The sequence below is a fragment of the Esox lucius genome, chromosome 17, assembly GCF_011004845.1.
Source record: "Esox lucius isolate fEsoLuc1 chromosome 17, fEsoLuc1.pri, whole genome shotgun sequence".
Lineage (NCBI taxonomy): Eukaryota > Metazoa > Chordata > Actinopteri > Esociformes > Esocidae > Esox > Esox lucius.
Genome location: NC_047585.1, coordinates 20,951,081 through 20,974,301, shown reverse-complemented (window position 1 = coordinate 20,974,301; position 23,221 = coordinate 20,951,081). Strand labels below are relative to the sequence as shown.

The following is a 23,221-nucleotide window of genomic DNA, read 5'->3' as shown; positions in this document are numbered from 1 at the left end:
CTCCCACGATTAGGTCAGAAATGCAGTCCCAAGGAGGACATTACCGCTTAGGGCCTCTCCTTTGTCGGCCGGCACCCCCCCACCACCCCACCACCCCACCACCCCAGCCGCCAACAACAATGAGCTGGGTTAATAGTATCCTGAGTTTAACCACAATGTCTGCTGGGATGAGAAGGCTTCATTTACTCAACGCCACAGTTCTTCATATTCTCTACTAGTACCAGAGGAATCAGAGAGGACAATCACATGAATGTTCCAGTGTGACTCTCAGTATGTAAATCTCACAATGTGACTCACAGAATGTGTGTAGCTAAACTGCAAACCTTACAGTAGAAGAATAAGCAATGAGACACCTGCCATAATAAGTCATAGGAAATGTGTAATAATGTCAAATATTGAATGTTCAGCTTAACACATTTCTGAAAAATATTGTCAAGCTTTAAACAAACATATGCCTTAACATTGGATGAGACAAAATATTTTGTTTTTTGTTTTTGTTTTGAATCAGCTCGTTCTCACAACACTGGGGCCAAAGCTTGTTTTCCTCAGTTCTTCTAAGAAGGATTTGTGGTTCGCCCTTCTATGAAATAATTAAAAATATCCAGTCCTCATTTAATTTGTGACTTTATTATATTTAATCCCCTTGACTTTACTGATATCTGTCGTCTTGGGCCTGATTTGTTTTTTTTGTTGCAGAATAATTTTAATCTGGGGGAGATGTGGCAAAGTGCATATCATCTTCGGCCATTCTTCCAATCTCCTTCTGGGCTGTAATACAAACTAAAGATGAGTGATGCTTTAATCCAACACACTAATCTCTGATTCTTTTCTTTGGACACTGCTGAGACATGAAGAGGGGACAACAAGGGGTTACAAGGGCAGTCTTTTAAATATGTATTATGCATTCAGGTTCAAGGAACCTATTAACCTCATCAGTTTGAGTAGGTTTTTCTTTCTAATTTTCCTCACCACATACTGTAGCTCTTTACACTAACTCTTTTATTTGCATGGGCAGATTCATTTCCAGGATGCCTTACTCATATTATTGTAAGTTTTTCAGGACTGTAGAAGACTATAATATTGGCAAAAAACAACAAAGATGAATAAGCAGCATATTTGTACAGATATCTTTATTTTTACTTTGTGGGCCCCAATTCAGTAGGCTACCATAAGGCAGAAGCAAGATGACTCCACCAGAAACTTTACAGAGATAACAAAAAAATGCTTTGGGGGTGGGAGTGGATACCTGGGACATGCAGTAACTGCAGACGGAGCAATAAACATTGTGTAAATACAAAACAACATCAGCGTAAGAGAAAATACTGGATGTCATCATCTCTCGCTATCCATATTATAAAAGTGTGGAAACGTACCTCCTGGAATGGCTGAAGTTTAGGCTAACACAGAATGTCTCTTTTCACTCTATGAAGTAATATTTATTGTGCTAGGTGCTTTTATATATTAAAAAAAATTAAACATAAAAAACATAGATAATTCATAAATACAAGATATAATAACGAAATGAAAATATTGCATTTCTAAAACAACTTATTTAAAAAGGTGGCTAAATATTTGCCAGTGAGGGAAAATGTTAAAGGAGTATTGAATTGAATTAAAGTAAATTATACATCAACAGTGTTGAGGAGAATGGATAGCTACTTTTCTAAAATGTACCTACAGTTAGTTGCAAACAGTTCTAAGTCTGTCAGTCTGTCCGTCTGTCTTTTGGTTCCCTTTAGGCAGTAGACACGGGCTCTGAGACAAATAAAATACTCTCCAACTCATAATGATGTAACATTACTGTATTCACAGTACGTTAACTAATCGCCTCAACAGGTCTGCGTTAAACAGGGACACACCAAGCATTATCCTAATCATAGAACTCAACATCGCATACACATGGATTTCCATATTGCTTAGGAACATTCAGGAGGGAATTCAGGAGAATGAGAAACTTTGCTAACTTTTTTCATAAAACACCTACACTTTTAAGTTCAACACTTAAATATATATATAATATGTGTATATATATATATATATCATAATTATCATGACTAATATAATTATAATTTCTGTAGCGTTAATCATTTGTATTGTTGTTCGTTCATGGGTATTTCTATCTGACAGAGAAAAATTGAAAACCCATAATATTGGTCCCCTTGTTAACTTGGTTGGTACATGCATCGGTCTGAGGGCTCAGACGGACTCTGACAGGCTCTTCCACCTGGTGCTGTTCATCTAGTCATCGTCGTCTTCATCACTATCCTTCATGGATATGCCAGCCATCCCTCCTTCCCTCACGGATGCTGTGGCCTCTTCCAGGGTCAGTCTGTTCCTCACCGTCTCATACATCTTACTGTTTAGTGTGGAATCCAGGACGCCCTGGAGCCGGAAGTCACGGTATTTTTTCTGTAAAGACCCCACGAGAAAATGGGATGGGACTGGCTCAGACAGGATGCATCCTCAGCCAGTTACTAAGGCAAGTGAACACATGAAGCCAGGAATGCACAGCAGTGTCTGAGTGCATATTGAATGGCATTAGTGCTTCATCTTTCCTCCAGCTACGCCGTTAAAGAAGCAGACAGGTGACAGACAACAGGCACAACTAGCCTAGTTTGTATTTTCACATCAGTCAACATGCAGGAGTAAATGGTAGAAGATAACATTGTTCATAAAATTTGACAACCATGCAGTTGCCTCATGAACAGACTAAATAATCAATACCAAAGGCAATTAAGCTATGTGAGGACGGATTCCATGCATTTTTTTTTTATCAGGCCCCACCAGTGATTAGTGCACGTACAGGGAAACAGCCTCTCTCTCTCTCTGAGAGAACAGAAATAAATGTGTGACGTGACATTATGCTGGAAGGACTTGTTACTGCTCACACTGAACCAACATCACACTGAAATATTAACACGGGCAGAGAAGCAATGGTTGTCAGTACTAGGCTTTCTATCAAGTCATGAGGAGGTAGGTCACAACTCATTCAATATTGGTCACAGAGTAAGAGAAGACCATAAAAAGCAGTTTTAAATATCAAAAATATATAAATATTTTACCAAATTTCTCTGCCCCCTCCCCCAATTTAGTAATGTCCTGTTAACAATTATAGCCTTGCCTTATCACAACAACTCCACAGCAGGTGCCAGAAAGTTGAATATCAGAACAAATTCCTCTGAAGCACCTCACCAAGTCCATCTGCTTCTTATCACACCTATCACTCATCCAGGATCTTCTCTTTAGTGCATACACGCTGGAGGAGAATACATTCCCCACCCAACAACCAGGACTAAGGTCCCATTTGCCTGATCCGATTACTTCGACAAGCTACAGCACATCAGAACAAGGCACTTCTGTCCGACATCTACCCATCCACTCTTGCCGCCAATTTGCATACCCTTATGTTGGACACGGTGGGTATGTCGCAAGGAGGATTCAAGCTGGCAACTATGGCACAGTGGTATTACAAGGCAGTGACACAGAGCACTGGAAACCTCAGGCGCCCAAATATCTATAATTCTAGTCTTTTAGTTTTATTTAATCATGAACCACTATGCATTCGCTCTGGTTATACTTTATTTGGATAGTCAAAATGGCCATAAGATATTCATATGATCAATTGGTTTGGGGGGCCCTGGTGAGGACCTGATGGCTAACCCCATCTTACCTTGACTATCCTGATGAGGATTTTGAGCTGGTAGACATGGAGCTGAAGGTCCATCCGGTCAGTCAACCACGTACCCAAGAGGTTCATCGTGCTGGTGTACCATTGCTGCAACACAAAAACACAGCGGTCTCCAGCAAAAAAGACACACACACACACACACACACGCACACATATACATATATATATATATATACACACACACACACACACACATAGACAACCAGAATATAGAAACAAAGAGCAGAAACAACATTTCATAGGACTTGATACTGTCACTCTGTCTCTGTCACTTTTTCTCCTCTCCATCTCCACCCCCTCTCATCCCCTCTCTATATCTTTGTTTCCATCCTGACAACGCTTCTTTCAATCTATTACAGAGTCTATTATTCTTCTTGGACTCTGTCTCTGACTCCCTCGCTCTCTCTCTCTCTCTCTCTGACTCCAACTCTCATTCTGTCTGACTCTACCTCGCTATGTCTCCCTTGCTCTGTGTCTCTCTGACTTTCTTTGTCTTTCTGACTCCCTCTGTCAATTTTCTATTTCAACTCATATATCAGGGTCCAGGTCTGACAGAATTGGGAGATCTAGGAGCTCCTGTAAGTCCACTCTGGTTGGAGACAGCAGCAACAAATTATCTTTAAACAGCAGACAATTTAGAAGTAGGTTGAGGCAGACTTGGCTCTTGCCAATTATTTTATTTGTTCATACATAGTGCCTTAGGAAGGTTTCAGACCACTTGCCTACTTTCACATTAGATAGACCTCAAAGTGTTATAGACTTATTTTATATCCAATTAAATTAATGTATATTTGTGATCAATCTACATACTATACCACATAATGACAAAGTGAACACGTTTTTTGAAATCAGTGCCAATGTATTGTAAATGAAAAACTAAAGATTCGGGCAAATATATGCACTTGGTTTATTCTCAGAAGAGAGCAAATAGCACCACTCCCCAATTAGCGATTCTTACGTTCACACTGACTACTCTCCAGAATAGAACGCTGTTTCTGTATCTGTTTCTGTATCTCTACCCTCTTCTTCTCGCTCTTGATGATTTCTACAAACCATTTCTTATCCGTTTTCTGATTGTCTCAGAGCTGGGGTCTAACAACAAGACGAATTGCTAATCATTAGGTGCAAGCTGTAGGTGCTCAACTAAACACAGCATGAGCTGAGTTAGCCAATGGAGGTAAGATGAATCAAGTGGTCGCCATGTCTACCATTGCTGCAGTGTACCAGAGCCTCTAAGTATTCAGTCACGTTACCATGACTTTAGAAAATTGAGCTCAGGTACATCCTCTGTTCTTTAACCATCATTGAGATGTCTTTACAACTTGATAGGAGTCCACTTGTGGCATTATCAATGGATTTAACCTGATTTAGAAAGTCAACCAACCTGACTTTAGAAAGGTCCCACATTTCGCAGGGCATGTCAGATCAAAAATAAAGGGATTTCCTATAGACCTTCAAAACTGTGTTCAGGCATAGACTAGAGAAGGTTATATCAGGACAGAAAAAGGCAAATGACATGCCGCTTGAAGGATTCTGAGAGCATTAGGAAAAACATTCTCTGTTCTAATGAGACCAAAATCAAACTAAAATGAGACCAAAATCGAAGTAAACCAAGGTAATACTCATTGGTTGGTGGGAGCATCATTGGTTGGTGGGAGTAGTACCTAAAACAAGGTAATACTCAATCAATCATTCAATCAAATGTATTTATAAAGCCCTTTTTACAACAGCAGTTGTCACAAAGTGCTTTACAGAGACACCCGGCCTTAAACCCCAAAGAGCAAACAACAGTAGTGTTGGATTTCAGTGGCTAGGAAAAACTCCCTAAGAAGGCTGAATTTTAGGATGAAACCTAGAGAGGACCCAGGCTCAGAGGGGTGACCAGTCCTCTTCTGGCTGTGTCCTGGGTGAGATATTAAGAGTCCAATTGGAATAATAAATACATTTCTCTGGGCTAAATTCAGAGTCTATTTGATACTAGACTAGGTCAAAATTATGACCAGATGGACAAGGACAGGGACAGCAACAGGCCGCCCAAACCAGGTAATCCGCAGGTGTGGACCAGGACCTCATCTCCTCCTAAAATGTAAAACTGGAGGAGACTGAGAAACATACTCATTGCATGTTGGTGGGAGCATCATGCAGTGGGGATGCTTCTCGCTGGTAGAGATTGAGAGATTTGTCAGGATTGAGGAAAAGATGAATGGAGATATAATGGAGTCCTTGAAGAAAACCTGATACACAGAGCACAGGAGGTCATACTGGGGGTGAAGACTCATTTTTCAGCATGTCAATGACCCACAGTACACTGCCAAGACAAAATTGTGAATGCCCTTGAGTGGCCTAGCCAAAGCCCAGACTTGATCCTGATTGATCATCTGAGGGGAGTCATGAAGATTGCCATTCACAAATGCCCCCAAGAAAATCTGAACAAGCTTGAGGGATTCTTTACAGATGAATTTGAGAAAGTGTCCAAATCCAGGAATGTCAAGCTGCTAGAGGTATACCCAAGAAGACTCAACGCTTGGATCGCTGACAAAGGCATTTCTACAAAGTACTGAATAAAGGGTCAGAATGGGATTTGTAATATTATTTTCTACAGTAAAATGGCAAATATGTTTAAAAACATGTTTGTTTTTTTTCCGTTGTGGGGTATCATGTATAATTTTTTATAATTTATAAATGAAGTCTATAACAACTAATTTTGGACAAAGTGAAGGGGTCTGAATACATTCCAAATGCGCTGTAAATGTTGAAAAGAATGGGTCTCAATCTGCATCCCTGTTTTACCCACCAGTCCCTAAGAAATGTGTTGCTGATTTCAAACTGCAACACATTGTTGAGTACAAGGATTTTGCCAAATGTATTCAAAAGCTGTTTTTTTAATCAACAAACAATGGGAAGATCTTGCTATTGTTTAATTTAGGGTATATACAGTACATGGTCTTGTGATGATTTGTTGAGAAGCACAAATTGATGGAGTCTGCTTTAAATTACATTACAAATAACTGGGGTCAAATCTGTCTCCACAATTTTCTATTGAAATGTAAAGGGATTTATTGGCATGGATTGTTTTTACCTTGCCAAACTGGAAAATAAATAAGGTATATTAAATAACAAAACTGAATAGAAAACATTGGAAATGTAAACATACAAAAGTTTCATAGGATAAATGTAGGTATAAGCTAATATACAGTGTTGTACAAATGTGTAAATAGTTACAAGTAGGAATGGCAAGGCAAAATAAAAAGTTGAATATTAGTTAAGATTAGAAGGTTATTAGTGACTGGTTGCCCATTTCTCATGCCAGTGGATCACAAATCCTGCTGTGGTGATTGTACATTACAGTATTCCTCACTACATATATGACAGTTTATCCATGTTTGATTTAATTTCAAATTCTTTATAGCTCTGGATGATCAGAGGGATGTGACTGTAATGTGCTACAATTGGCAGAACGTAAGGACGTGTGTCTCCTTAGCTGAGGGGAGAGTGACCTGGAAGCACCTCTTCTAATCCTGAAGCAGCTATCCGAGAGGCTGCAGATGTTTATCTGTGGGCTCAGTCCTGTTTGAAGTCTAATTGATTGGTAATGATCAGGGCAGGGTGATGCTAATCAGAGTGGACTAGACCTCAACCGTCAGAAGCAGAGAGGGGGGTGGACATATTTGGGGTAACTGTGAGTTTGTGTTGCTGAAACTCACACACTTCTCAGTAAGAGGCCCATGTTACACAACAAAAGACTTAAGAAATATAGGAACCTTTTTATTCAGGCCACAGAGTATTTGTAAAAACTAGGCATTAGTAGTTACATAATGTTTATGTGAACACACCCCAATAGTTTTTTTATGTGAACATACACTAGTAGTTTGTTTTATGTGAAAATACCCCAGTAATTTGTTTTATGTGAACATACCCCAATAGTTGGTTTTATGTGAACATACCCTAGTAGTTTGCTTTATGTGAACATACCACAGTAGTTTGTTTTATGTGAACATACCACAGTAGTTTGTTTTATGTGAACATACCACAGTTGTTTGTTTTATGTGAACATACCACAGTAGTTTGCGCATGCAGCTCATCCGTTCCCTCTCTAGGATGTGACACTGGAGTAGTGCTGGGGTATGTAAGACTACAACGTAAGGGCCTTCTCCGCAGGCTAAATCACTGTGGAGTCCTGCTGTGTGTGGACCACTGCTTCCTCTCTGCCGCTCTGTGCCTGTGAAGGCATCGCCACGGCAGCAGGGCTGTGATCTCGCCCCGAGCGTGACCCCCCGTTGAGAGGCCAGGCCTGGAGCGACTGCTCGCTCTCCCTCTCCTCTTTTCCCTTTGCCCTCCTTCCATCTCTTGCTGTCAGCCTCCACATGCTCTCCTCCCTTTACTCTTTAAGTCTAATGATCTGGGTTAACATTAGGTTCATAACTTTTTGTTTCACATCCTTTAACATGCATCTTTCCCTCTCCTCCCTCCTCTCCTCTTACGCAGTCTCAATAGTTCTGATAACAGTCATCTTCTGGGAAAAAACTGGTCATCTACGATACTTCAAAAAGATGATTCTCTTGAGTTGACCACAGTCCCCAGAGAAGAGGCAATGAGTGGTAGTGAAAAAAATATATATTTATAAGTGCGCTCAAGGGAAACTCCAGAAAATGAGTGAGAAGGCAGACTTCAGATTCCAGGCTTGTGAAATGAACAGTGATGGCACTCTCGCTTTGTTCCACTCTGAACAGACTAACCAACCCTAACAAATCTCTCAGAGCAGATGAACACACCCAGAGACTCCCTCTTTTCTTAGGCTGGATTGGAATCAGCAGGAGGCTAGCGATAGCTGACAGCCAAAACACGTGTAATGTGGCTCTGAATATATAATGGCATAACCCGACAGGGATGGAATCTGTGACATTCTAACGAGTTCCGTCTGATATTGGGGCTTGGAGGACGGACGAGGTTCTGGGGGCGTCCGTGCCAAGGGCTGGGGTTCCATCGCTTCACGACAAACATTCATGAACATCTGCAGGTCCCATCCCCCTTGGAGCCAAGGTCTGGCAGGCAGTGCGACCTCCTGCCCCCTGCAACACCAACCCCCAACCCAACCCAACCCCCCCCCCACGACCGTCACCGCACACCACCCCGCCCCGAACATGGTGTTCACACTCATATCTGACATGTTACAGGAAGCCATAACGCCTGGCGGGGGGGAAACCAACAGAATTCAGTGCAAATCTGCACCCCCCCCCTCGTATCCCGACGCAGTTCCACAAAAACCCGTCCTGTTGATGAACACACAATCACCCGCGCCCAAACACACACTCTCTCTCTCATTTCACACACCTGATGGGTCCCCAGTACTCCTATGCCAGACTGGGACAGAGGACTGGTGAGGGGTCGGATTAGGCCTTTGTGCCGGGCCCCCTAAAAAACACAAAAAGCAGGAATGCTGCGGGAGAGATGCGGGGCGGGGCCCCTCCGTGGGGTACGGGGGATTACAAGCAACCTGTGACTCTGCCTCTTTCAGCCCTTGCTGGTGGTAATGTGGGAGTGGGTCTCTGTGAGTACATGATTGTGTATGTCAGCGCTACACACCAGATTGGATCTGGCCTGAATGGGCTGGGACCTTGTATTAACTTTGTGTGTGTGTGTGTGTGTGTGTGTTTGTGTGTGTGTTACTGCTCCACAGATTGGTCCTGGCTGGTGAAGGCTGGGGTGTGTAGCAGTGTCCTGCTGGGACCCAGCTGTGTCTGCAATTAGCGGGAGGCATGGAATGATGATTGTTGCCGCGCCGATGCTAATGTAAAGTGACAGGCTTACTTCCAAAGGAGAGGGGAGGTCGCTGTGTTTCAGAAACATAATGCGCCGCTACTTTTGCTTTTTAAGTCTCCCTCTCTCACTCACACACACGCACGCGCACACACGCAAACACGCATATGCAGTCGTGTGCATTCACACAGGTATGGGCGCAGCCTCTCCGAGCTCCTTGAAACCCACACAAAACAATCCTCAGAAGTCCATTTCAGAGCGGTAGGGCCGACGGAGGGCACAACCTTTCTTCAGACCTCCAGGCCAGGGTGTCTACAGAGTTTTGTTAATGGGAAAAAAGAGCTGTCCACACTGGTCTTTTGCCCCAGAGAGAGCTGGAAGCCAGGGCAGCTAGACAAGGCCCCCCAGCGGGCATTTGAGGGGAGGGCCCGGTATTGAGAAGTCTTTAAATCTGACTACAAGACATTATGCACTTAGGACAAAGGAGCAGAGTAATCCTACCTGCTTGCTTTTCACCGCTGCTGCTTGCCTGTTATTGTCAGCTCCACAGCTCATGAGAGGAGGCCCATTGATGACCGAACTCAATTACCATAGTAACTCACACCGGTGACCCCCAGGTCCACCCCACAACCCCCCCTCCCCAGTTGGGCTGAGCTGACCCTGTAGGTAGTCAGTCCTTTCACAGGAAGCTGACAGCCTTAACCGCGTCCCTCCACGCTGGGCGAGCGCCGCCGTTGGTACTGCCCTTAGATCCTGCCAGCGCTCCGCTCACACCGCTTTCCTTTTACTCCTTCAAGCGTCGGGGAGTGCAGGGCCCTGAATGGCCAAAGTGAAATAAAGTTTCAGGCTCAGCAAGCTTATGGGCTTCAAACTGTTCCGATTGTGCCGCGTGTACAAAGGAGAGGCCAGCCAACGATTCATACGCTTCAGCGCAACCTGGAGTGGAACAAAACTCCTCTGTGTGCACCCAACCGGAACATCGGCCAGATAGTCCATCTTTTTCTGGGGGAGGAGGTTTGGGATTTTAAATAAACCCCGCTAACAATACATGGTCTGTGCATATTTAATACTAGACGGACAGAAATGTTCGTATCAAAGGAGACCAAGCGACAGGGGCTCGAACGTTCCCGAATAATTTTCTGTTGCCATCGGAGTAGCCCAAAAAAAAAAAATAACGAAAATGCCTGTCATATAACGCTTGTGAATGTCAGTCGAACTGATTACAGTGTCAAATGTAGAGAGTACTTCACAAACCCACGGTAAAGGAAATAAAAAGCGTGTTGTGAGGAACTAAACGGGTGGAATTATGGACTACACCGCGTCATTGAATAAACACACAATAAAGGACAGAAAAGCTCAGTGGAGAAAAAAACAGGCCGAGGCCTGAGCAAAGTGAGCCATTCTCCTAACAAAAGGCCGCTTAGAGGCGGATTGAGGGGCTCAGAATGACGGGTAAAACACTTGTGGGCTTCAACCTCTATAGGGGAAGCGAAATGGAATAAGCCAGCAAGCACTTGAGGATCCCGCCGAGCTCCTGAATGGGAAGGAGGGCCGGGGGGGCCGTGGGGGTTTGGGGAAGGTGAATGGCCTGCCTTTTGGGACCAATTTGTCTCTTTTCACCCTGTCCCCCTGCCTCTCCGCTGACAGATGTACAAAGAGGGACCCGCGCTGAGCCTCTCATCCACATGCACCCGTTAGCAGCTGTCACTTTTGTCAGACAAGTTAATCAAACAAATGCCACCATACCAGCCTTTACATAGAGAGGGAGAGAGAGAGGGAAACAGAAAAAGAAAGACATAGAGAAGAGAGAGAAACAGTGGGACTTGTCCCACTCAGCATAAAAGAAGGCTTCATTTAACTTCCATTTCCCTCGTCTTATGTTATTCATCCGTTCCTTTCCTCATTTGGTTTTGACCACTGACATGGACCTCTGGCCCTCTGTGGGTGGGTCAGGGGGGATGTATACCATGCAGTCTGAGATCACAGGGCTGCTAGACGGATGGATGGAGGAAACAAAGTGCACCCTCAGTAATTGTAAAGAGTGAAAGTTGCTTACAGACTTCATTAAAAGGAGGGGAAACGTTTGCCATGTTGCAGTGAGTCCATATTCTACCTGTTTGTTATGCATAGTCCTTTTTAAATCTGGCCTACTATCATCCAGAATCATCTTCCATTCTAAAGCCTCTGTTCACCATTGGTTTATATAGACAGAGAGATTATTAACTGGCATGAAAAACAATGAGGGACCTGCTCATTGTGTCTGAATTTAAAAGGAGAATGAATTTAGGAGAATGAGGACAGTATTTCATCATGTCCTCATTCTCCTAAACATGATCAAAATGTATTCCACCATTGTGATGTAGATTTTTAAAAGAGTAAATAATGCTTCTGTTATAATCGCGAACATGTCTGCCTCTCTTTGTGTTAACGGGCTGACAAAGTTAATCCAATCAAGATCAACAAGAGCAAAACATGAAAAACTAAAATAATTAAATGAAGCATGTCATGAATCTATCATCGACTTCAATAGGGCCACCGCAGTAATTAATTATACATTGTATTTATTCACAGTAAAGGTGAACCACTAAATCCCAACATTAAAAACTGGTGGGGAAACAAAGAAAACAACAGCAACGAAAACATGCACTTTCTTTTCACACATCATATCTAAACACACAAACACCAATGTCTGTACCAAAACATTCATCAGTACCGTAAAAGAACAAATACGTGTCGCTATTACACAAAAAAATATAATAATGAGACTTATAAAAGGATGACAAAAAAGTAACAGGAGTAAACACACGTAATAGCTAACATTGAGAGAGATCTCCACAGAGAAACAATGAAGGTTTAATAACATATGGTCTAATTAGCACCTTCCATCCTTCCCTCTGTTACTCCCCTTCATACGGTCCTAACCCTGTCCCTCTCCGTCTGCTGACCCACCCTGCCTCAGACAACCAGCGCGCTGCACAAGTAGCTCCGGTTGATTAAACCATTCAGTTGGCCCAGCGTTTGGCAACCGGGGCCTGTAAAGTGGTGAAGTGTCTAGGACAGTGAAGTGGTATTGCAGCAGGTCTGTCACAGTTATCCTCTCCCTCGTCATCCTCAACGCCGCCACAAGCTCAGGCTGGCAGCAACAGTCACAGCAGCGGCGGCACAATCCCCAATCCCCCGCCCTCCCCTCCGCCGCCCCTGCCAGCCGGGAACCAGTTCGCTGCGCGGCGATTAAAGCTTTTTAACTTTGCCGTAAAGTGCAATCTCGCAGACCTGATAACTACCAAGGTCAACGGAAATGCTTCGAATCAATCAATGAGCTGGGCCCTAATCCCCCAGGAGGCAGATTAAGCGTATAATTGACCCTGTAATCCATGTATTTGTGGTGGGCGAAGGCTGGCTTGGCACCGCGCCCCCCACAGACAGCCTAGTGTCCCTTGGAGGCCGGCACCAGGCAGCAAGCATATCAGTGCGACGCTGGATTTAGCAGCGGCTAAAGAGATGGCTTTTTTTAATCAATGATCTCTGGGCCGGCCGCATTAAGTCCATGAGCCCTTACGTTAAGCACAGCTGTTTTAATCCTCATCTCTTCAGCTGTTCTTTCAAGAACTAGCGGGGAGAGAAAGAGAGAGAGAGATGGAGAGAGGGGTGGGGGGGATGAAAACAAATTAATTTTTCCTCCAGCCCATACATTTGTTCACTCCATCCTCTCCCCCCTTTCCCTCATCCTCTCCCTCTTTCCCTCATCCTCTCCCTCTTTCCCTCATCCCTCATCCTCTCACCCTTTCCCTCATCCTCTCCCCCTTTCCCTCATCCTCTCCCCCTTTCCCTCATCCACTCCCCCTTTCCCTCATCTGCTCCCTCTTTCCCTCATCCTCTCCCTCTTTCCCTCATCCGCTCCCTCTTTCCCTCATCCTCTCCCCCTTTCCCTAATCCTCTTTCTCTTTCCCTCATCCTCTCCCCCTTTCCCTATCCCTCATCCTATCCCTCTTTCCCTCATCTTCTCCCTCTTTCCCTCATCCTCTCCCCCTTTCCCTATCCCTCATCCTATCCCTCTTTCCCTCATTCTCTCCCTCTTTCCCTCATCCTCTCCCTCTTTCCCTCATCCCTCATCCTCTCACCCTTTCCCTCATCCTCTCCCCCTTTCCCTCATCCTCTCCCCCTTTCCCTCATCTGCTCCCTCTTTCCCTCATCCTCTCCCTCTTTCCCTCATCCGCTCCCTCTTTCCCTCATCCTCTCCCCCTTTCCCTAATCCTCTCCCCCTTTCCCTAATCCTCTTTCTCTTTCCCTCATCCTCTCCCCCTTTCCCTATCCCTCATCCTATCCCTCTTTCCCTCATCTTCTCCCTCTTTCCCTCATCCTCTCCCCCTTTCCCTATCCCTCATCCTATCCCTCTCTCCCTCATTCTCTCCCTCTTTCCCTCAACCCCCTTCCCCTTTCCCTGCCCCTGAACCTAACAAACTTTGCCATCTGACTGTGAGATTCATCTCTTTATCGCTGTGTAGAATTCAGTGGCGCTTAGGCAGCTTGGTTAAAGACAAATTGCTCCACTGTTAAACCTACAGCACAAGCCATCTGTACTTCTAAACAGTTGGTTAAGATTAATCATTACTGTTGAATAATACCCGCATATCTCTCCCCAAACACAAACACACACACACACACACACACACACAGAGATATAACAGAACACCTGTCGAAAATCCTGCCTTTTCCAATACAAAAATGCATTATTAGAGATAATGGAGTGATAGGATTCATGGTTTGTAAAAATCTGGATTTTTCATGCCGAATACAATAACATTTTAGAACAACAAGCTGTTTGATCCTCTGGACACTGGCACACTGAGCCAGAGAACTGTTGTGCTTAGACAGCAGTCGTTACTGACGAAGAGGCCCAAATCTTTAAACAACACCCCACCCTCCATTTAAATGAAGTGAACCATATCATGTAATCTCGTTATGGTGGCTGATATGAGATGTAATTAACTCTACACAAGGTATTCCTCACGTTCTACTGGCCACAACATACTCACACACACGCATGCATGCACAACGAACACAAGTATAAACCCTTGCCTAAACGTAATCAGTACCCATTTGATTAGTGTACTGGGAACCACAGAAAACAGAAATGGTCCCTAGAGGATTGCCCGATGGTGTACTCTTCAGAACCATTGCCCAGGTCTTAGGCTGAGGGTGGCTATTCAAATGAATGGGCACTAGCCAACCCGCTAACCCCAGGCCTGACCTTAACCTCTATAGCCAATCTTGCTAAGACAAGCACTAGCAAGATTGGGTGATATCCAGATGTTCTTATTTTCATCCATGCTTTCTCCTTCAGTAGGGTATTCAGTATTAAGGCATACACAAAAGAGGAAACGCTTAAAAGGCCACTTCGCTTCTGTTGTCTGAATGCAAAAAAATCTAGGACAAGCACAAGCAGTGTTAGTTATACTAACAAATGAATTAATTAGTTGTAAAGGGGGCCACCCAGCTCCTGAAGTTAGACATGTATAGGTAGGAGCCAGACATATTGGACGACATTGGACATTTACAAGAGTAAGTGAATGACAGGCATTGTGCAAACTAACATGAAGAGTGTAGCCTACAGGCTTTCTGTATGACCACAGTGGGCGAAGGTTGAGCAGCATAATCAAACAAAATCTCAGAGATACCGAAGTGTTCAGTCAGTGGCAGCTGCACTGAGAACTTATTCAAAACTGTATGACTTCTGAAACATGGCAGAATGCTAATGCGCTGACTTCTAATAAATAAAGCTAACTAGATAGTTAAACCAAATGACTCACCAGCCCGTGCTTTCTCCAAGCTGCGCTCTTTTCAAATGATCACGCGTTGGTGATGTGACTGGTTCAAATCTCTGGGGAATTACTAGGACAACTAAGCTTGATAATAAAAAAATATATTACAGGTAAAATTAAGATCTTGATTTGCTTTAACTAAAAACATATTGCACAAGTTGAGTGCAGGTATTCAAAAGAAGACAAAAAAATTCAGTGGAAAAGCTACAAAATGATTGGCAGCAATTAAAGTCATCTCCCACAAACAGATCACTACAGCACCAATAGCTCAGGCTTGGTACATACAGTCTCTCCCCTAATATTGGCACCCTTGGTAAATATGAGCAAAATGGACCGTGAAAAAAAGTTATTTATATGAGTCTTTCATTCAAAATATATATATAAAATCAAAACATTATTAGTGAAATTATTTTACAAAATAAATGTGAAATAAATGAAATATTTTTCTTCAAAACATGTGTGCCACAATTATTGGAATCCTTAAAAATTATTATAAATAAAATCTAACTGAAGGGAAGGGAACTATATTCCCATTCATATTTTACATTTTTAAGTTCACCTGAGTAATGAGGAACACAAGTGGTGAGACATGCCTTTCACTGGGGTATAAATATGAAGTGACACACAGGCCAAATTCCCATAGATATCCATCACTATGGGAAAGACCCCAGAAAACAGCAATGATATACAAGAAAAGGTTAATCAAATACACAGATTTGGAAATAGATTGAAACGGCCCCTTTCTACGATCAGGGCAATAACTTGTTAAAAGCAAATGCAGATCGTCCTGAAAGAGTGTGTGTCTATATTAACCCCACGCACTGTGAGGAGGAAGATTCGAGTGGCTAGAGAATCTCCAAGGATCACAACTGGAGATGTTAGTTGGGTCTTGGGATAAGGACGTCTCCAAAACTACAATCAGATTCTCCAGTTGTCTCCAATCAGGAAACTTAAACTGTGCCGTGGATGCATCCTCCAACAGGACGATCCTTCCACGGCAGGACAAAACAGCCATGGCAAAACAGCTCAAAAATGGTTCACTGACCACAGCATCAAGGTTTTGCCACGGCCAACCCCAGTCCCCTGACATAAACCCCATAGAAAACCTGTGGTATAAGCTGAAGGAGTCCACAAGCTTGGAGAGATTCTGTATGGAGGATTGGTCTCAGATCCCTTGCCGTGTGTTCTCTCATCTCATTACGCATTATAGGAGAAGACTGAGCTGTCATCTTGCCAAAGGGAGGTTGCACCAAATATTAAACAAAGAGGGTGCCATTTATTTTGGCACACATATGAGAAAAATATTGGTTTTATAATATAAATGAATTTCTTCTGTCAAATGTTTTACTTGAATAGAAAGTTAGATTTTTATTAATATTTTGAATGAAAGATCAAGAGGATAAACAATAGAGAGAAAGTTTTGCTCATATTTACCAAAGGCACCAATATTAGCGGAGGGACTGAACGGTATATATTTGGTAAAGCACCCAACCCTACTAGCCAAGCACCCGACTGTTCGATTGCCCCCTTCTAACGGAGCACCAACACAATGTGTGAATCACTGCAGGTCAAAGGGAGATGAAAAGACAGATTATTTTGATCTTTAGTTTGGTCTCGCTCTGACGTGCTTGAGAGGGATATTCATTTGCAGAGGCATCGTGTGATTTGAAAAGTAATCCCCTTATGATCAACTGTAATAACGTTAAGGCTAAAAGGTTATTTTAGAGGTCAACATCTCAATCTTGTAAATTATTTCTATTATGATAAAATAGATTCATGATTTAAATCTTGTCTCCTGGTAATCTTTACAACGTCTATTATCTGATGCCATCAATACCCCTTCAAATCCAAATCTATTTATTATGGTTGATATTAATAATTTGAGATTTTGATGACAACTTTTGAACTGACTTTTTGTCTAAGTACCATGGTAAACGGTATTCACTTCATGAATAATGTTACAATAACTATGTCATAATTAATTTCTAAAGTATCACAACATAGCATTTGGTATTGGTCAGAAGTTGTTAAATAAGCACCAGAAACTACTACTAAGTTAACCTATGAAATCTGATGTAAATGTCTGACAGGATGCTGATGCAGTTTAAAGACAACAGCACATGCTACTGTTTAATCACTAATGCAATAAATTAATAATCTACTCTAGTAGTAACATTGTTGATGCGGGGGGGGGGGGGGGGGGGGTCAATCCCTATCCTCATTTTTGCAGAACAAACCCCACTCTCTAAAGAAAGTGATATGAACACTTGACAGCTAACAGTCTGCAGATGTTGCCAAATTTGACTGTAATACTAACAGTACTAAACTATATATATTTGATATTTCATTATTATTATTTAAAGGGCTCTGTAGAGTAATTGTGTCTGTTCAGGTAACATCCCTGTATTTTTGTGAGATCAAAATATGTGTCTCATGTTGTAAGCATTGCCAAGGAGACTGTAGAGGGAGAGGTGCTGGGTGGGTGGGTGGGGGAATGCTGGAGAAAGCTGAGTGCATGTATGGGGTGGATCTTCAAGGAAATGGGCCATGCTAGTAGATGTACATAGGAAGATTATTTGAATCTGAATCATGCCACTGGACATAATGTGTTAAAACAACTCGACGTGAGAGATAAGTTCCATTTCAAAATACTTAGCCAGGTGAGAATGGAGAGGCGCGCAAAGGTTTAGAAAGGTTAGGAAAGTAAAGCAGAAAGACATTTGGAAAGGAATTTAAGTGAAGAAAAGGAAGCCACAGATGTTTTTTAATGCTTTTTGATCACTGAGCATGGACATGTACTATAGGAAGAGCAGCAGAAAAGCATCACATCTTGGTCATATTCAGCAGAGCAACAAGAAAAGGACAACACAGAGGAGTCCTACAGTGCAGCAAGACACCTTCATATGCCACAATAACGTTACAGCCAGAGGGAGAGCAGATACACAGTGACACACTGAGAGAGAGGAGGGGCTGAGAGAGGAAGGGAGGGAGAGAGAGAGAGAGAGAGAGGGAGAGAGAGAGAGAGAGAGAGGCCTCCGCTATAATCAGAAAAGAAAGGCTCTTCTGAGAGAGGAGGATACAGGCCAACAGCAGGTCAAAGCAGCAGAAGAAACAAACATGAAGAGGAGACAGGTCCACTCAAAGGAGACAGGCCATGCCAGCAAGCCATCAGGGAAGCTGCACACGCATGCACAGGTGCAACCTGGGGTCCTCGGCCCAAAAAGACAACTAGACCAACTGGTCAACATGCATCACAAAAGGATTATTTAGATAACCTGCTTCTAGGCTATTCCTTAAGACAGTGTTCTCTGTTCTCGCGTCTCCCTCCTCTTCATTCGCTCTGTAACACTAACCCATTGGATCGCTCCTGGTCTCTTTCTTTGGGCATTTCATTCTCTCCATCCTCCTTAAGCCCTCATTATAATAAGCCCTGGGTCAGAGGCCCTCTATTCTGTTGGCATCGCCTTAGAAAAATACTAATTTACTGGAGAAAGCTGTCCCCGTCAATATGGGGCAGGTCCAAAACTGGTCCTCACAACGCACCTGACTAACCCAAAGATTTTCAGCTGATTATCAATGTTTCCTGACAGTTCAATTAGTAGAAGAACACAATGTATTCTAATGGCTGAACACATTATCCAGACTGGGGAATTGTAAAGACGGTATTAGGGCAGGGCATTCTATTGTACGGTCATTAATGGTGAAGCCCTGTTCGCGGTCTCACAGAGAGAGAACACTGCTTAAGATAATCCTCCTCAAGGTTTTACACTCCTAAAACAAACAGGACACTGCATTAGAAGAGACAGACATAGTGTATTCAGACTGGAGGGAAGGGGGAAAAGACAGAGAGAGAGAGAGCGAGAGAGAGAGAGAGAGAGAGAGAGAGAGAGATACTTGTGCGGCTTTGGGAGAGAACGCAGAGAGCTGTTCAAAATGTGACTTATCCCTCTGAACTGACTGTTTTATCACATTTTGGAGAGCCTCCCACTGTAAGGGAGGAGACGGCACTGGTTACTTACAGCAAATAACCTTTCTATGTACACCTCCTCATTGACCTTGTCCCGCAGCATGTCCTGAGAATGGCGCATAAAGGTCACGTAACCGTCCGCTACATCCATGCCAGGCTTCTGCAGAACACACCACACAGAGACAGAGAGTAGAGTAGAGAAGGGGGGATAATTAGTCCAAACAAAAACAGAGATACATTGTTTCACCAAGGCACTTAAACGTGTTTCCATCAGAATAGAGATTGTGGAGGCCAGCATATTATTAAATTATAATTGTTAGGTCATGGAAAGCTCTACAAACAAAACCTTGCAGGTATTACAATAAACATTCAACTGAAGTGTTATCAAATTGTCCTTTTCATCTCAGAGAAATCATGTTAGAGTTTACGGTTGACATCTCTGGAGAGGTGTTTCATTTGCAGTGCATATAGACCCTGGGCTATGGCTGTCTTTACCACTGAACTTCCTATTAGAGATGTATACTTGGCCCAGAGTCATCTGTCACAGTCTGGGCATGTGCAAAGTGAACCAATGTACCAGGAACACATGAAGAGGCTGTGAAAAGGAATATCTCATAGCATCGCAAATATTCAAACCGGACAATTGGCATGTAAATAAGACTCTGTGTGTGTGTGTGTGTGTGTGTCACTACCCCACCGTCTCTTCTCTCGTAAATGAAATGCATCCTCCTGTGGTAGCTGATGAGGTCATAAGACTTTTTAACAATCAATTGCTGTAAACTGACTTTTTTTAACATCCAGGTGTAGCAACAAAGGGTGCAAATAAGTATGTTTCCCCTTTCATTTAATTTAGTGTATCTAACCCTACAGACGTAAGATAACCCATCACAGAGTCATTGACCTGGTATTCATTTACAAAGTGCCATTTTGACATGCAGTCTGAAAAAAAATAATTAAACCAATCTCTGTAATCAGCTTTGTTCTGTGAGTTCAGTGGACATTAGAAGGACATTCAATGTAGCCAATGTGTGAAAACATTTTGTCTCAATAAACTTGATAAACTCAATAAACTCAATAAATACAGTGTGCTAACAACTTGAATTGAATTGAAATTGAAATTAATGAAATTACAAATAGATGTCTCCCAGCCCTTTAAAAAGGTTACACATCTGCTAGTCTGCAAGTTAAACTCACTTCAGACAGACAACAAACCTACAGTAGCTAATGTGTGAATGTGTGTTTACTCAACCTACTTTGCCTGAAGTGAGCAAAATTGGAAAAAGCAATTTGAGTATAACTACAAAATGATAATCCGCTTGCAGCTTCTTGCCTTACAGTTGCAAGTTGAATCCACATAATACACACACAGACACACACACACAGAGACACACCCACACGGGCTGTGATGACAAAAACACAAGTACTGATAATAATGCTATTCTCACTTACTGGGACATCCACATACTTTGAGGCAGCTTTCACCTTAAAACAAAAGAGAAAGAGAGCAACAGAGAGCGAGAAACAGAGAGGGAGAGAGAGAGAGAGAAAGAAAGAGCAAGAAAGTGTGTGAGAGAGAGAGATTAGGTCAAAGGAAAGACTGAGTTTCCGACTGTGCAACTTCCTTTCATTAGAAAAGCTGTATAACGTGAGTGTAGCTTCATTGTATGACTCTAATATGCTTAAGCGAGTCATGCCAGGAAATGTAATTGCACAGTAAATGTAATTAGACTTATTACAATGTTAAAGGACATCTGTACTAAAATGCTGAACCTTTTCATGTACTGGGAGGGCTATGATAAGCAAATGGAGGGACAGTAATAGACTCAGAAGAAATCAAATAAAAGGTCCACGTCCAGTTGTGTTTGCAGATGAGAACAAGGAGAATGAGGAGTGTGTTCTTACTGTGAAAGAGAGAAAGGAGGAGAAGAGTGTGCCCTCATCGTATCTGGACAGTTTGGCCAGGACGCTTTCTAGAATGACCACAAACTGACAGACAGACAGACAGACAGGTCTGTTTAATGGCTTGTCCATCAAGTTCACATTCACAAAATGAACACTGTAAGATGTAAGATGGTAACAGCACCTTTGCTACCAGTAAGGTGATCATCTCCTTAACAGTTTCCTCTATGAGAGCGTCGATTTGGGAATGGTACTGTCTCTGCCAGGAAGGAGACACGCATTAGTCACAATGGCCAAACTCAGCCTCCCTCCCTTCCCTTCTGTTTGTTGTCATCAGGTCTAGAAGAGGCCAAAATGCCGCTAATCAGGAGTATGAGAGCATTCCTTTGTCTTCGCGTGAGCCAAGTAAAAGGCCCCCGGCTAATTAATTCTGTTCTGGTAATTGGTATCTGTCTCTAGATTGTGCGGATTTGAGAACTCTCACATCTACATCATGTATATTCAGAACCATCTACACATATGCTAATGAAATCAAAACAATTCAAGTGTTGGAAGATGAGGGAACACCGCAATGAGGGCTAATTATACATTTGGGTTCTTGGGGTAAGATGTCAATTGAATTGTTAGCCACACTTACCCAATTTCTAACAAACTTTCACAAGACAGACAAAAGAAATAAAAAGAAACATAAGTGATGGTGAAAAAGCAAGCGACTACAGTTAAAGCATATATTCAAGCAAAAGCAAAATCATGAGACAAGTGCCAAAAAAACTAAACAAATACTTTATGGGCTTATATGCAGAATGTACCGGTATTTTATAAGCATACCATTACTTCATATGAGCAGAAAGAAAGAAATTTTGAAATCAAAGTGCTGAGTTGTTTTAGTCAATTGTTCTCAAATTGACCAAAAAGTAATATTTTTATGGAGGAGATCAGTGAATTAACTAGAGGGTGTAACAAGTACAATTTAATTCTATTAACCGACAGAGCTTTTGGGGTCCAAAGTACTCAACCAATCAATTCTACTGTAAACTACTCAATACATTTGTTAGGGATTTAGCTTTAAAAACCTTTTCTCTCCACTTCATAGCTAAACGTGTAAAATTGTCGGATATATTTTTCTATAATATAAAGGTTCACCGGACCGAAACGTTTTGAAAGCCACTGTTCAATGTGGCCTGAAGCACCTGAGTTCGTGCAATTAAGAAAATACACACTTCAAAGACTGCTGGAGAGCACAAAATGATTTTCCCAAAGTGGTTTGGTACTGATCTTGGGGTGAATTGAGATTATATCCAGGGCGGCATGCTCAGCGATTGCCTTTCAATTGCTACGCCAAAAACATAAATGACAAATCACTATTAGACAAAGCATAGACTGTACATTATATCCCATCTGAAATATAATAGGTGAAAATGTGATCCATGCACTGATTCAAACACTGTATAACATCTGCATGCTGCTTAAAGTCTGTGCCCATGTAGATGGACTGGTACTCCCATCTCAGACTGGGTTGATTCCTTATAAGTGGACTGGTATGTGTCATCTCAGACTGGGTCGATTCTGGTATGTGGACTGGTATGTCTCATCTCAGACTGGGTCGATTCTGGTATGTGTCATCTCAGACTGGGTCAATTCTGGTATGTGGACTGGTATGTGTCATCTCAGACTGGGTCGATTCTGATAAGTGGACTGGTATGTGTCATCTCAGACTGGGTCGATTCTGATAGGTGGATTGGTATGTGTCATCTCAGACTGGGTCAATTCTGATAGGTGGACTGGTATGTGTCATCTCAGACTGGGTCGATTCTTATAGGTGGACTGGTATGTGTCATCTCAGACTGGGTTATTCTGATAGGTGGACTGGTATGTGTCATCTCAGACTGGGTCGATTCTTATAGGTGGACTGGTATGTGTCATCTCAGACTGGGTCGATTCTGATAGGTGGACTGGTATGTGTCATCTCAGACTGGGTTATTCTGATAGGTGGACTGGTATGTGTCATCTCAGACTGGGTTATTCTGATAGGTGGACTGGTATGTGTCATCTCAGACTGGGTTGATTCTGATAGGTGGACTGGTATGT

At 42.7% G+C, this 23,221-nt stretch overlaps 1 protein-coding gene across 11 annotated transcripts in view; it reads right to left on the bottom strand.

The window, feature by feature from the left end:
- Positions 1 to 1,111: 1,111 nt before the first annotated feature.
- The window catches only part of cadpsa (Ca2+-dependent activator protein for secretion a), a 110,475-nt gene continuing 88,365 nt past the window's right edge, over positions 1,112 to 23,221 (bottom strand). For 5 of the 11 annotated variants that reach the window (XM_034287074.1, XM_020055678.2, XM_034287075.1 and 2 more), the window contains 7 exons: positions 21,771 to 21,785; positions 21,318 to 21,392; positions 21,137 to 21,220; positions 20,684 to 20,716; positions 19,287 to 19,394; positions 3,671 to 3,775; positions 1,112 to 2,409 (listed from right to left, as the gene is read on the bottom strand). In XM_034287074.1, coding sequence (XP_034142965.1) covers positions 2,239 to 2,409; positions 3,671 to 3,775; positions 19,287 to 19,394; positions 20,684 to 20,716; positions 21,137 to 21,220; positions 21,318 to 21,392; positions 21,771 to 21,785 — 591 coding nt within the window. In that variant the 3' untranslated portion in view covers positions 1,112 to 2,238. The remainder of the gene's footprint in view (positions 2,410 to 3,670; positions 3,776 to 19,286; positions 19,395 to 20,683; positions 20,717 to 21,136; positions 21,221 to 21,317; positions 21,393 to 21,770; positions 21,786 to 23,221) is intronic. The other 6 variants (XM_020055695.3, XM_020055685.2, XM_029113917.2 and 3 more) reach the window with 2 other exon arrangements.